Source organism: Fringilla coelebs, assembly GCF_963513975.1.
Source record: "Fringilla coelebs genome assembly, chromosome: 27".
Classification (NCBI taxonomy): Eukaryota; Metazoa; Chordata; class Aves; order Passeriformes; family Fringillidae; genus Fringilla; species Fringilla coelebs.
The window spans coordinates 2,870,750-2,883,655 of NC_140053.1; the positions used below are offsets into that span (position 1 = coordinate 2,870,750).

Genomic DNA, 12,906 nt, shown 5'->3' on the forward strand with positions numbered 1-12,906 from the left:
ATGAAGGTGACCCTGTGCCTCGGGCTCGTCCTCGCCCTCGCAGTGGCCCCCAGCCTGTGCCGGCCCCCAGCTGCCATGGGGGACCCCCAGGAGCCCCCCCTCAGCCTGGCCCGCCGGGACTGGCCCCAGTACCTGTCCCAGGAGCAGCAGCACCTCCTGTCCCAGTTCCTGCCCCACGTCCTCACAGGTACTGGGGAGCTCAGGGTGGGTGGGCAGCCCTGGGGGGGCACAGCCTGGCTCCTGTGGGGAGGGGAAATTCCAGCAATTTCCAGCTCTAACTGCTGCCTTCGCCCTGGCAGAGCTGAACAAGCACAAGGCTTTTGTGCATGAGGACGAGGGGATGGAGGCTCTGCACGACCACTTCTACCCCGACTGGATGGACTTTGGCCGCCGCAGCACCGAGGATGAGGCTGGTGCTGTGTAGCTGCTGGGCTGGGCTGGCTGGGCAGAGCTCAGCCACACTCAGTGCCTGCCCTTTCCCTCAATAAAACTCTGGCACCACGGCCTCTGCACTCCTGGCTGTGCTGGGGAGAGCCTGGCAGGGTGGGCAGAGAGGATTTGCCCCCAGATGTAGAAGGCAGAGGGGATTTGCCCCCAGCCCCAGAGAGGATTTTTCCCCAGCCCCAGAGGGATGCACGGGGCAGAGACTGAGCACACACAGAACATGGCAGCACACACAGCACACAGCAGCTGCTCTGTGAATTCACATTTATTTGCCAGGGGATGGGGCACAGCTTGGAGGGAGGGACACAGCTGGGGGGAGCAACAGAAGCATCCCCAGAAACATCCCAAGCTGTGGGTGCTGCTACTATTGCTATTCAGTGAGCAGGAAAGAGCTAAACCACCATTCCCTATAAAAGCCAGTCCAGCCCAGGTGCTGGCCAGGGGCCCAACCCGGGGTGCAGGGGTCTCCCCCTGGCCCCAGCAGGTTTCCCCAGGACACACCCAAGCCCAGACTGAGTGTTCCCCATCCCTGCAGCATCTGGACAGCCCCAAACGGGCTGAGCTGCCCCTCGCTCCGCAGACAGGCTCAGCAGAAGCAGGAACAGTTTTTATTGCCAGGAACTGGCTCCTGTGAAGGGTCCACACTCCCCCAGCAGCCAGCACCCCCTGTACCCCCCATTGATGGGGAGCAGTGCTGGGTTCTGTCCTTGCAGCCATGGCAAAGCCCCCCATGCTGGTGCCAGGAGCACTGATGGACCTGGGGCAGCACCAGGAGCTGAGGCTGAAGCTTGTCCTGTCTCCATTTCCCCATGGATGGGTGAGGAAGAGGATGTGTCTCACCCTGAGCCTGGGGGCTCTGCAGCCGTGTCACTTCTGGGTGGCCCAGGCCCCTCTGGATGTCTCTCCTCTGGCCACCACCTTGTCCAACCCCAGGCGCTGCAACTTCTCCACCAGGTTCCAGCTGAAGGTGCTGCTCCTGCCTGGGGGTCCATCCTGACTCCTGGGCACGGGGGGCTCCCAGTGCTGAGGGTCCTGGCAGTGGAGTGAGGGGGCCCACCATGATCCAGTCCTTGGTGCCAGGTGGGAATCTCGCCCCAGCAGGAGCCTGAAGAGTCCCCTGGGGGTGCTGGGGGGTCCAGGGCCCAGCGCCAGCGTCGGGGGAGTCAGTTCTGGGGAGGGGCTGCTGAGGCTCAGCCCCTCAAAGGGCCCACAAGAAGGCACGACGGCATGATACAGACTGGAGGGGAAGAGAGAGCAGAGGTGGGGATCAGCTGGGGGGCCCTGTCCTGGGGGATGCTGCTGAGGGGGCCAGGCAGGGCTGCAGGCAAAGCAGGACCCCCTGTCCTTCATCTAAAGAGCCTTGGCTGTAGGAGACCCCCGTGCTGCACCCCAAAGCTCACAGGGGGGTGCTGGGGCTGCTCCTCGGCAGCCAGGAGAGACTGGGACACAGGCACTGCTCCACCTGCAATGTCCAGACACCAGGGTTTTGTCTAGCAGTGAACTCCAGCTCACACCAACCCCCAACAAGCCTTAGGGGGGCTCATTAGGGCTAATCACCGGCGCTCATTAATGAAGGGACAGCCCAGCAGCCGGCTGCGAAAAGTTCCTGGCTGCTGCCCAAGTGTGGAGGGAGGAAAAAAGCTGTGTCGGTTCCCCAGAGTGCCAGGAGCACTCGCTGCTTCCCTGGGCGAGCCCAGCCGAGGAGGGCTCTCCATCCATCCATCCATCCATCCATCCATCCATCCATCCATCCATCCATCCATCCGGGTGCTGCATGCAGAGGAGGGGGCTGGTCCCAGACACCCCCCAGCAGCCAGGTTTGGGGAGATTTCTACTGCTGGCACCTCTCAGAGCATCAGGTGGCCCCCGGACTGCCACTTCCTCGAGCTGCAGGGAGCCAGGCACGGGGAAGGAGGAGGAAGAGGAGGAGGAGGAGGAGGAGGAGGAGGAGGAGGAGGAGGGCGCTCGGGGGCACGGCGGGGCCGGTGCAGGCAGCGCAGGCGGCGGGGGCCACGCGCCTTACCTGGGAGTCACCGTGGTGATCGCAGTGGTGGGGTGGAGGATGTGGCAGGTGGTGATGGTGAAGGTAGACGGGGTCTGGGGGAGGTTGTTAACAGAGAGGAACACTGGAAGGGACAGGAGACAAGGGGTCAGGACACAGGTGGAGGGTACGGCGGAGGGCAGGCGGGACAGCCAAAGCTGGGCTGGAAGCTCCTTGCACAGGGCACAGATTCAGCAGCAACTGCGTCTGGTGCCTGCTCAGAGGGGGCAGCCAGCACAGGTGGGACCAGGAGATGCGGTCTGTCCCAGACCGGTCCCTCCCAGGCAGCCGGGGAGCAGCAGGGGCTCGCCAGGGCGCGGGCGATGGCTCATCCCGGCCAGGGCGGCTGCCCGAGAGCGGCCCTCGCGCAGCTGCAGGCGGAGCATCCCCGAGGGGACAGATGGGTGGCAGGGACAGGCTGCTGCAAGAGGGGAGAGCGTGGGGGGAGGCGAGAGCCAGCCGAGACAGGAGGGCAGGGCCACCCCGGGGGCTGCGTCCCCTCACCCCCCGCTCACCCCTGGGGCGCTCCTTGGCTTTGGCAGGTGTTGAGGTAGGGAGCAGCTGGAAAGAGCTGGCGTCCACATCATCCTCCTCCAGGTCATTGAGGCTGTAGACCTCCTCCAGGTCAATGTCCAGCTGCCTGAAGTCTTTGGTGAGCACCCCGGGACGGGGCACCAGGATCCCACCCAGGTTGGGCTGTGCCAGCTGCTGCCAGTGGTGGAGCGTCACAGAGCCTGGGGGCGACACAGCCGGGGGGAATTCAGGTGGGGCTGCTGGACCCTCAGAGCACCTGCAGCTCCGCACCCCCTCTGCCCCTCACCTTCCAGTGGCTTCACAATCTGCAGTTTGTCGGGTAGGTAGGTGAGGGAGCCCAGGGAGAAGCCGGAGCCAGCTGTGATGTCTGAGCCCCCCGAGTAGTTGGTCCCGGTGGAGACGATGCTGCCCTCGGGGGTGAGGAAGCCGCTGGAGCTCGCCCCATCTCTCAGCCTCCAGAGCTTGCGTTCCCGCTCGGCCTCGAAGAAGGAGCGCTCCTCGGAGCCGTGGCTCTGCTGCCGCGCCGAGAGCCGCTGCACCGCCGCCTCCAGGTCCTGCCGGCCCGGGGCTGCCCGGGACCCCTCGCTGGCCCCCTCGGCCCTGCTGGGGAGCACAGCGTTAGGGCTGCAGACCTGCCCTGCAGCTCAGGCTGTGCTGGGTCCTCCCCAGACCCTGCTCTCCCTGCCCCAGGCTGCTTCCAGCAGCTCACCAGCATCCCAGCTCCTGTGCAGGAGCTGCCGCTGTCCCACCCGGCCCCGTTCCCCCCCCTCCAGCACTCACTGAGCATCCTCCGAGCCGGAGCAGTTGGTGTGGGGGGTGCTGGCCCCCCCAGAGTGGGCTGTAGACAATTGCTTGGAGCCTGGAACATGGTGGGGAGACTCAGAGCAGGACTTGGCTTTGGCTGCCTGGTTCACGGCCTTCACCGTCTCAAAGACGCGCTGGTAGCTCCTGTGGGCAGGAAGCGGCTCAGGGTGAGCCGGACCCCGTCCCACGGCGCGGCACCAGCCACCAGCGACAGCACTCACTTGTAGTCTGAGGAGGAGCTGTCTGTCCTCTTCCTCATCATCCCCTTGATCTCAGCCGCCAGCGAGTCCTGGGGACGGAGATGCGCAGTGTCAGCGCTGGGGGGACAGCAGGGACCCCCTCCCCGCCGGCCGGCCCCGCGCTCACCACGGGCAGGAGGCTGGCGGCGCTGTAGCGGCTGACGGTGCTGTTGGGCAGGCTGCGGCTCCGCAGGCTCTTCACCTCCTCCCGCGCCTCCTGCAGCATCCCGCCGCACTCCGCGTACTTCTCCTGCAGATCCCGCAGCTGCGGGGACACCGGCACAGCTGGAGCACGGCCCCGGGGCAGCGGGACAGGACCCCCGACCCGCGGGCACCCACGGCTTCCCCCGGGCTCACCTCCAGCCGGAGCTGCTGCTGCACCTCCTTGGCCGCGCTCAGGTGCTGCTGGAGTTCCTCCACCTCGGAGCCGTACTGCGGGCAGGAGCGGCCGGGTCAGGGCGCTGTGCCCGCACCCCCCGTCCCCCCGGCACGGGCAGGGGACCCTCACCGTGCGACACTTCTGCTGCAGGTCCGCGACCTGCGCCAGCAGCTGGGTGATCTCCTCCTGCTGCCGCGCCGCGTCCTCCGCCCTGTGCGCCAGCTCCTCCGACAGGTGAACGACCTGCTGCCTCGCTTCGGCTGCGGGAGGGCCGGGCTCCGTCACCGCCGGGCACCACCCCCAGCCCCAGCACCCGGGCAGTGCCTGCAGACCCCCGAGCCCTACTTACAGAACTGCTCCACGCAGTCAATCATCAGCTGCTGCTCCTGGTCCTCGTACTGACAGGTCTCAGTGCGGATGTTGGTGGCCTGGGGGAGAGGGTTGGAGGGGCTGAGCGTGACAGGCAGCACCTTCTGTCTCCCTGAGGGGGCAGGGTCTCCCCAGAGAGAGCAGGGCATGGGTGGGCACTGAGGGCATCCACCAGCTGGCTGCGCTCACCTCCATGCGGAGCTTCTGGTTCTCCTCCTCCAGGCACCTGAGTTTCTGCTGCAGGGTGTCGTACTGGAAGTACTGCTGCAAGGACAGCGAGGACTCGTGCCTGGGCAGCCTGGGGACGGCAGGGATGGCCTGAGCAGTGCAGGCAGGGTGGGGCTGCCCACTCTGAGCCCTGGCCGCTCCCCCAGCTCCCAAGCATCCGCAGCGACCGAGCTCTGTGGGGCTGGACCCACGGCCACTAAGGGAGGGCAGGGATGTGGCCAGTGCTACCCTAGGGGTGGTGATGGCTCCTGCCCAACCCACAGGAGCAGCTCTGCCCCAGGGGAGTGGCAGGACAGGGACTCCCACTCACGGTGTGGAGGTGGTGGTGGTGGGCTCGCTCTCCTCTGTTGTGGTGGTGTAGAAGTGGAGGAGGTCATCCCGCATGGACACCTCGTGGCGCAGCTGAGCAATCTGGAGAGACAAAAGTGTTTCAGGACACGGCCAAGGGGACAACAGCTGCCCCCAGGGGGCCAAAGCCCAGACCTGTGCCCAGGAGCCGTTACCTCCTCTTTGGCCAATTCCAGCTGCTCCTCCAGGAGCTCATTGCGCTCAGTCAGGCTCCGGTTCTGCTTCAACAGGGACTGCCCGATGCGTGCTGCTAACTCCAGGTCCCGCTCTTTCTGCAAGGGGCAGGTCTGCCTCAGCTGGGACTCATCCCTTCCCCAGTCCTCACCTACCCCTGTGTTCCCAGGGTGCCACCAGCCCTGACACAGGGGGGCATCTCCAACGTACCTCATCCAGCAGGTTGGTGACGGCGTCAATATCGTGGTAGGTCTTTGTGATCCTGGCCACCCGCTCTGCACACAGGACTGGGGAGACAGGGCCACAAGGTCAACCCCCACACTGTGGGAGCACTGACCCAGGGGCTCAGCACTGTCCCCCCAAAGCTGCCCCAGGCTGGTCTCCAAAAAGGACCTTTTGTCTGCTGGGTGGCACCTCACACCGTGCCAGGCAGGGATCCCCACAGCAGTGACAGCATCATGGGAAACGGGGGGCTCACACCTCGCCCCCAACCCTGCCCGCACCTTGGGGAGGCAAGAAAAACGCTGGTTCCCCTTGCTGACCGCACGAGCTCAGCACAGGCACAGTGCCAGCCCCACTGCAGGACTCACGGACAGGAAGGGGGCACGGGGAAGGGCAGCAGCAGACAGGATCGGAGGTGACATCTCCAGCAGAAAGCAGGCTGGAGCTCCAGTATAAATAGCTGTGGGTGGCACCGTGCCGAGCCGGGCTCACAGGCAGCGTCCCCTCCAATCTGTCCCCAGCCCCCTCCCCCAGATCCCCCCCTGCCCTAGTTTCTCTCTGGGGGAGGGGACGCTTCAGCCCGCACCCACCCGATGCCCCCGCAGCTGCACAGCACAACCCGCTCGGCACCGGAGGCAGCTGCGGGGACGGGCAGCTGCCCACCGCGTCAGGCCGGGCCCCGCCACAGCTCTGCCTCCCCCCGCTGCTCCCCGGGTCTCTGGCGAGGAGAGGAGGTGCAAGCGCGGAGACGTCGGTCCTCCCGCTGCGGATCCTGCCGGGCACGCACCCAGGCGGCGGCGCTGGAGCCGTGCGGCCGGAGGGAGCCGGGAGCAAAGCCCCGAGCCCTGCCCGCGCCCCAGACCCTGCTCACAGCCCGGGAGCTGCCTGAGCCCCCCACCCTGCCCACGGCGCTCCCGATGCCCTTTCTGATGCTCTGCTGCCCCGAGGGTGCGTGCCTCAGTTTCCCCTGGCAGAGCAGGGCTGGCTGCGCTCAGGGCCCCCACCCGCGTCCCCGGTCAGAGCCACCCCCCGGTCGCGCAGACGAAGTGGGTTAACGGGGAAGCTCAGCCACACAAATCCCATTAGGCCTCCCCAGCTGGGGTTGTGTAATGGAGAGTGCGTTGTCATGGCAATGCCCCCACTCGCCACCCCGGTCCCGTCCAGCCCTCACTGCCCCTGGCGCTGCCCCACGCCCCAGAGGGCACGTACCCCAAACACGGCCATGGGGAGAAGGGCCAGCCCCATCCCCAGCCTCACCCCCCGTCTCTGCACCCCGACAGGACCCGCTCCCCGCAGGGGTCCCCAACTGCACCTCGTCAGGCCCCTGAGCCATTAATTGGAAGTAATTAGAGCATGAGCACGGTTACAGTTGGAGCGAGCGGCTGGCCCTGGGAGACGGGGGCTGCGGCGCTGGCGAAGATGTAAACATCCCTCCACGGGCCCGATCCGGGGGGTGCGGGGGGGAGCACCCCGTTCCCACGGGAGGAGGGACGCCCTTCCCCACGGGCACACCTGGCAGACCTGGCAGGGCCCCGCTCCCCGCCACTCCCGGCATGGGGACAGGTCTCCTTAGGGTCGGGGTGACCCTGGGGGTCCCCAAGGGACCGAGCGGCGGCAACCCCGGGCCAGAGGGCGGCGGGGAGATCGGGATTGAGGGAACGCACAGGTGGGGAGCACACGGCACTTCCCGAGGGAAGACCCCGGCCCCGACCGCTCCGGACCAGCCCTGGCCCGGGGACACCCCGGCCCCCGCCGCTCCAGACCAACCCCGGGGGGAGCCCAGCCCTCCTGCAGCCGCATCCCCATCCTCATCCTCATCCCCGGGGCGGGACCACCCGCGCCGCCCTCACCTTCCTCCAGCTCCCGGGCGATGGGGTCCGCGCCGCCGCCGCGCTCCGCGTTCCCGTTCAACTCATCGTAGGCGGCGGGGCTGCTCCAGATCTCCATCGCGCCGAGCCCACCGCCGTGCCCAGCCCGCCGTGCCCAGCCCAGCCCCGCCACGCCGAGCGGAGCCGCTGCGGCCGCTCCCGCCCCTATTTATAGGATCGCCCGGTCCCCGCGCACCTGCCCGGCGCATCCCCCGGCGGCGGGGCCGGGGCTGGGGCCGGGACGGGGGCGGGGCCTGACGGGAGCAGAACGGGGGCGATGCGGGGGTCGGGGGTGCTCATTCCCCCCGTTTTCCCCGGCTACCCCAGGGAAAGGACTGGGGTCCTTGTTGGGGAGCCCACCAGGACAACCCTGCTCAGCTCTGGGGGCTGGTGGAGGTGTCCCACCTCTTGCTCCAACTCACAGCCCGGGGAGCCCGGGCACATCCCACACCCACGGGTGGTGATGGCTGCTGAGGGACAATGGGGGTTCCTGAGCAGCAGCTCTGCCGTGTTGATGCTGTGGGTCACTCACAGACAGCTGCTTCTGCCCCTTGTGAAGGACAGGGGGAGATTTTGGGCCCTTCACACAAAGCCATGGGGTCCCCATGAGGGTCAGGGTACATTTTTCTGGCCAGCCCTGCTCTGCTACCCCAAGGCTGGACTCCCCCATCATCACCCACATCACAAACCCTGCACCTGCAGTGCCCACTGCAGTGCTGGGACCTGCCAGGTCCCTGATCAGGAAAGGGGCTTTTCCATCCCATTCCAGCCTCCCCATTCACCGCCCCTGGCTCCAAGCAGGGGCTGGCATAAGCCTGGCCCCCTCTGTGCCCCACTCAGGACGCCCCACACTCCCTGGCTGGCACCCTCCTGTCCTCACAACCACACTGCTGCAGAAGCAGCACAGAAGCAGGAAAAGTGAATAAATCATGGTGTGCTGAATTATGGAGGAGCAGGCAGGCACGTAGCACAGGCTGTGGGGGTGATGCTGGTAATGCCAACGTGCTCTGTCCTCATCACATGCCCCAATGCCCACCCTAGTCAGCACCCAAATAATCAGTGAAGGGATGCAGCTGAAGCTGCCCCTCACCATCACACACCTTTGCCTGCTTGACTCCTCCTCATTGGGATCCTGACCCCAACTACATCCTGCCATAGCTCCCAGTCCCCTCTGGGGTGAGGATGGAGCAGATGCCCTCAGTCCCAGCCTCTGTGTCCTCCTGGAGCTCCTTTGTTAAGGTCTGGGATGACACAGCCACCAACTGGGTACCCACTCTCCAGGGACCCCAAGGACTCTAGCACACGTCTCAGCATGGACAGGCAGGAGCTGCTTCTTCCTAATCCCCTGCCCCAGGATTTGCTGCTCTGGGCAGGTTCCCTGTGCCTGCACAAGCAGATTACAGGGGGCTATTTCTGACGGCAGCTTAAAGGTTTGAGTAAAGGAATGACGCCATGGGCCCCCTCCTGCACATGCCAGCAGCACTGGAGGCCTGGCTGTCTGTGACCTGCAGGAGTCTGGGACTGAGAGCCACTGGCCCCGTGGAGCAGGGCTGGGGTGCTGCATGCTCCCTACCCCATGGCACAGAGACAGGATTTGGGGCTCAATCCCTTGTACTGCCTCTGCAGAGGGCAGCGCTGATGGTCACCTGCTGAATGGAGAGGGGAGCAGCCACAAGGGGAAGGCTGCAAGCACAGGCAAGGCATGGTGAGGCTGATGCTCGGCCTGGAGTGAGCAGGTGGGTGGAGGCCTCGGCCCCATCTGTCTCCCACTGCCCCACATCCACCCCCCAGCCCCTTGCTCTAATCCTGTCCCCGCCACACGCAGGCCAGAGGCACAAACAGAGCAGAGATAATCTGTCTGTGCCCCCCGCTGAACCCCGACCTCACACCAGGCATGGGCCACGTCACAGTGCCATGGGCACTGCCCCTGCCTGGCCTTGGGGGCTGCAGGGATCTCCCCCTGGGATCCCCACAGCTCTGGGGGCTCTGCTGGCAGGCTGGCATGTCTGGGGGAGAGCAGCCCTGGGATTCCCTGGCACACCTTGCCAAGCCCACCCGTGCCCACCCCTGTGAGCCACAGCACGGCACAGGGGAGCGGGGACCTGCAGGGGGTCCCGGGAAATGATGGGGGCTCTCTCCCAGCATCCGGCTTGGCTCAGCAGAGGCTGCTCCCAGAATTAGCCCGGGATGTTCTGGGTGAGGAAATCCAGCCCGTCAATCCCATTAGCAGTGATTAGTGCTGTCCTGGCCGTGCCCACCCCGCCCGTGCCCACCGCCCTCACCAGCCCCGCTGCCCACGGGCACTCACGGAAATACTGCAGGGTCTCCTCTATCTGCTGGGGGGTCAGGGGGGCTACGGGCTGCGGGGGGGCGCTGGGGGCTCGCAGCCAGTCGCCGTGGTCGTAGCCGAACACGGTGTCAGCCCGCAGCGTGTAGCGGGGCAGCTGCTCGCCCAGCAGGCTGACGATCTCCACCTCGGGGACATCCTCGCTGCTCAGCTCTGGGGACAGAGGGACATGGTGTCAGCCCAGGGTGGGGGACGTGTGCGGAGAGCGGGCTGTGCAGGGGGGTACATCCTGCACCCCTCAGCCCACTCTGTCCCCTGGGGGTTTGGGGCTGCTGCCACCAGCTGGGTCTGTCCCCAGAGCCACTAGTGTAGGGACTGGGGGGTCCCCCGCAGGGTGGCACTCAGGGACCCTTCCCCAGCTCTGTCCTGCTCCCCCCCGCCGCCCCGCTGCCTACGGGCAGGGTCCTGCTGCCATCTCCTGGCCACGCTCTGCGGCCGAGCGGCGCCGGGGACAGCGGGCCTGGGATGCAGCGTGGGGTGAGGGATGCCGGGACAATGGTTCAGCTCCGCCACAGAACGGGGACAGGATGAAGGAACAGCCCAAAGGAGACCCAGCTCCTCACCCCCTCACCTCAGTTTCCCCGGGGGCCCGCTGGCACCCTCAGCTCTACCCACCGGTGATGGTGGCGGCATCGCGGCGTGTGCCCGTGTCCGACCGCTGGGACACTGGGCTGCTGTGGGGACAGGCGGTGACAGCCGAGTCCGGGCTGGGCTGGATGTGGCAGACGGGTGGGCTCTGGCTGGGGAGGGTCTCTCGTGGGACCGGGGTGTCCAGTTTGGCTGGTGTTACGTGGGGGCCTGGCTGCCATGGGGAGAGGCACCGTCCGCCCGGGCTCCCTGGAGCGGCGCTGGTGGGCAGCAGAGTCCCTTCTCCGGCCCCTGCCTGGGGGGAAGGAGCTGTTCAGGAGATGCTCGAGGGTTCCAGGGACACATCCTGGACCCCCATATCGCCCGTAGGACAAACAGCTTCCTGGAGGCAGCATCTGCCAGCCCGGGCGGCATAGCCAGAGCTCAGGTGTCCTGGCACAGGAGAGCTGTGGGAACGGAATCCGGCTCAGCTCCACCCCTGGATAAGGGGCAGGTTTGGCAGAGGCAAGGGGGCAGCGTACCTGCTCTGCGGTGGCTGCTACGTGACGCGGGGGGCTCAGCACCAAAGCAGCGCCAGCGCCGGGCAGGACAGGACCAGACAGGACAGGAGCCTGCCCCCACAGTGTCCCCGCTGGGTCGCTGCCTGTGGAGCGAACAGGGAGGAGCTGTCGAGTTGCCCGGCAGTGGGCAGACACGGCAGTGGTGCCAGGGAGAGCCCTGGGGAGCTCCACCTCGAAGAGCAAAGTCCACTTGTGAACCTCCACCCTGTCGGCAGAGGATGCAGAGCAGGGAGCTGCCGTGCCATGCAGGGCAGGGCTGGGCAGCATCTGCAGCTGCCTCATCCCAACCATAAACACATCACGAGACGGGCCATAAACCCAGTGTATTCAGGCCACCTCCAATGGCTCTGGCTCGGGCTGCAGCCGCTGCTGGCACTGCTGGCCCTCTGCCCTGCAGGGCAGGAGCTCCCTGCCGCATCTCCAGCCCTGCTCCCCCCTCCAGCATTGTGGGGCTGTGGCACAAGCAGCCCGTCGTTCCCAGCTCGTGCCAGGGCATGGCTGCCCTCTCTCCTGGCAGGTGCTCGGGGTCGCTGCCACATGCACAGCACCCAGACCAGGCCACCCTGCTCCCCCTGGCACAGAGAGACAGCACAAAGCAACACACAGACCCCAAAGCACTCCCACAGCCTTCCCCAGTCCTCTGCCTCCTGGCACTGGGACCACCAGACCTCGGGGCCCAATCCTGCACCGTGCTGCCCAGAAAGCAGCTCCCCAGCCCCGAGCCCTCAGACCCTGCTGTCCCCAGGGAAGGACCGGGACCCACCGTGCGGAGGTGCCGCGCTGCCGCTGGCTCCGGGGAGGGAGCGCGGCCGGTGAGTCAGCTCAGCCGGGACTGCCAGAGCCCTGCGTCTGCTTTTGGCCCAGCTCCTGCACGTACATTTACTCTCCCCGGGGGAGCCTTGTTCAGACACGTGCCGAGCGGCTCCCATCGCCCGCTGCTCCCGGAGCCCCCCTCTCCCACTGACCCGGACCCCACTGTCCCCCCTCCGCCAGCGTTTGATGAGCCGGGACCTGCCCCGGGAGCTGGGCGAGGGCAGGACGGGGGTCCCGGGCAGCGATGGGACACGGGCGAGGAGGAGTGAGGTCCTGGCTCAGGCCGGCCCCGGTACCTGTGCAGACTCGCGCCTGCCGCTCCCTGCCCTGCCCGATGCCGTCCCGCGCCTCCTGCCCGGGCACCTCCCGAGGAGCGCCGTGAGAAGGGGAGAGACGGAGGGAAATTCTCCCGGGGCTGCCGCAGCCGCCCTCAAATTCTCCGGTGAACGGCTGGGCACGGCCCGGGGCTCGCCCGCGGGAGCTGCCCGGGGATTTGGGGTACCCGAAGGCAGCCTGGGGCACGCAGGACACCGTGAGAATCGGAGGCGGAGCGCCCCCGGTGACAGCGGAGGTGGAGTGGGACACGGCGGGAGCCCAGGGCTCGGTGCACCGGGAGTGCGGGAGATGCCGGGTTTGGGTGCAGGGATTCCGGGGAGGGAGATCCGCACACACGCTGGGCGCTGCTCCCGGCGCGGCGGTGGCTGCGGAGCCATCGGACCTCGCTCCCGGACCCGCCGACAATGAAAGCCGCTCCTCGGCAGGTGCGGAGAGCAGCCGAGGATGCCGGGACCCGTAATCCGTCCCGCTGCTCCCTGGGGACCCCGCAAGCACCTCCGGTTGCTCCGGTCCAGGTGTCCTCCGGCTCCGCTTCCCCCCCAAACCCCGCACACGCCCCTGGCAGCTCTGCGCAGGGGGACTGGGGATCTCGGCATGTGCATCCCTGCCCAC

General features: G+C 67.0%; 2 protein-coding genes across 2 annotated transcripts; one reads left to right on the plus strand and one right to left on the minus strand.

Moving 5' to 3' along the window:
- Nucleotides 1-424, plus strand: LOC311163335 (gastrin/cholecystokinin-like peptide; the record flags this gene model as incomplete). The annotated part of the gene is made up of 2 exons (XM_084222150.1): nt 1-187; nt 300-424. The coding sequence occupies 2 exons, from the start codon at nt 1-3 to the stop codon at nt 422-424; spliced, it is 312 nt and encodes a 103-aa protein (XP_084078276.1).
- Nucleotides 425-1,311: 887 nt separating this feature from the next.
- Nucleotides 1,312-7,729, minus strand: HAP1 (huntingtin associated protein 1; the record flags this gene model as incomplete). The annotated part of the gene is made up of 15 exons (XM_084222089.1): nt 1,312-1,681; nt 2,468-2,570; nt 3,001-3,219; nt 3,306-3,619; nt 3,800-3,967; nt 4,045-4,112; nt 4,190-4,327; nt 4,420-4,494; nt 4,571-4,701; nt 4,791-4,869; nt 5,000-5,108; nt 5,349-5,449; nt 5,542-5,658; nt 5,771-5,847; nt 7,633-7,729. 15 exons carry the CDS (start codon nt 7,727-7,729, stop codon nt 1,312-1,314), a joined length of 2,166 nt encoding a protein of 721 aa, XP_084078215.1.
- Nucleotides 7,730-12,906: the final 5,177 nt, after the last annotated feature.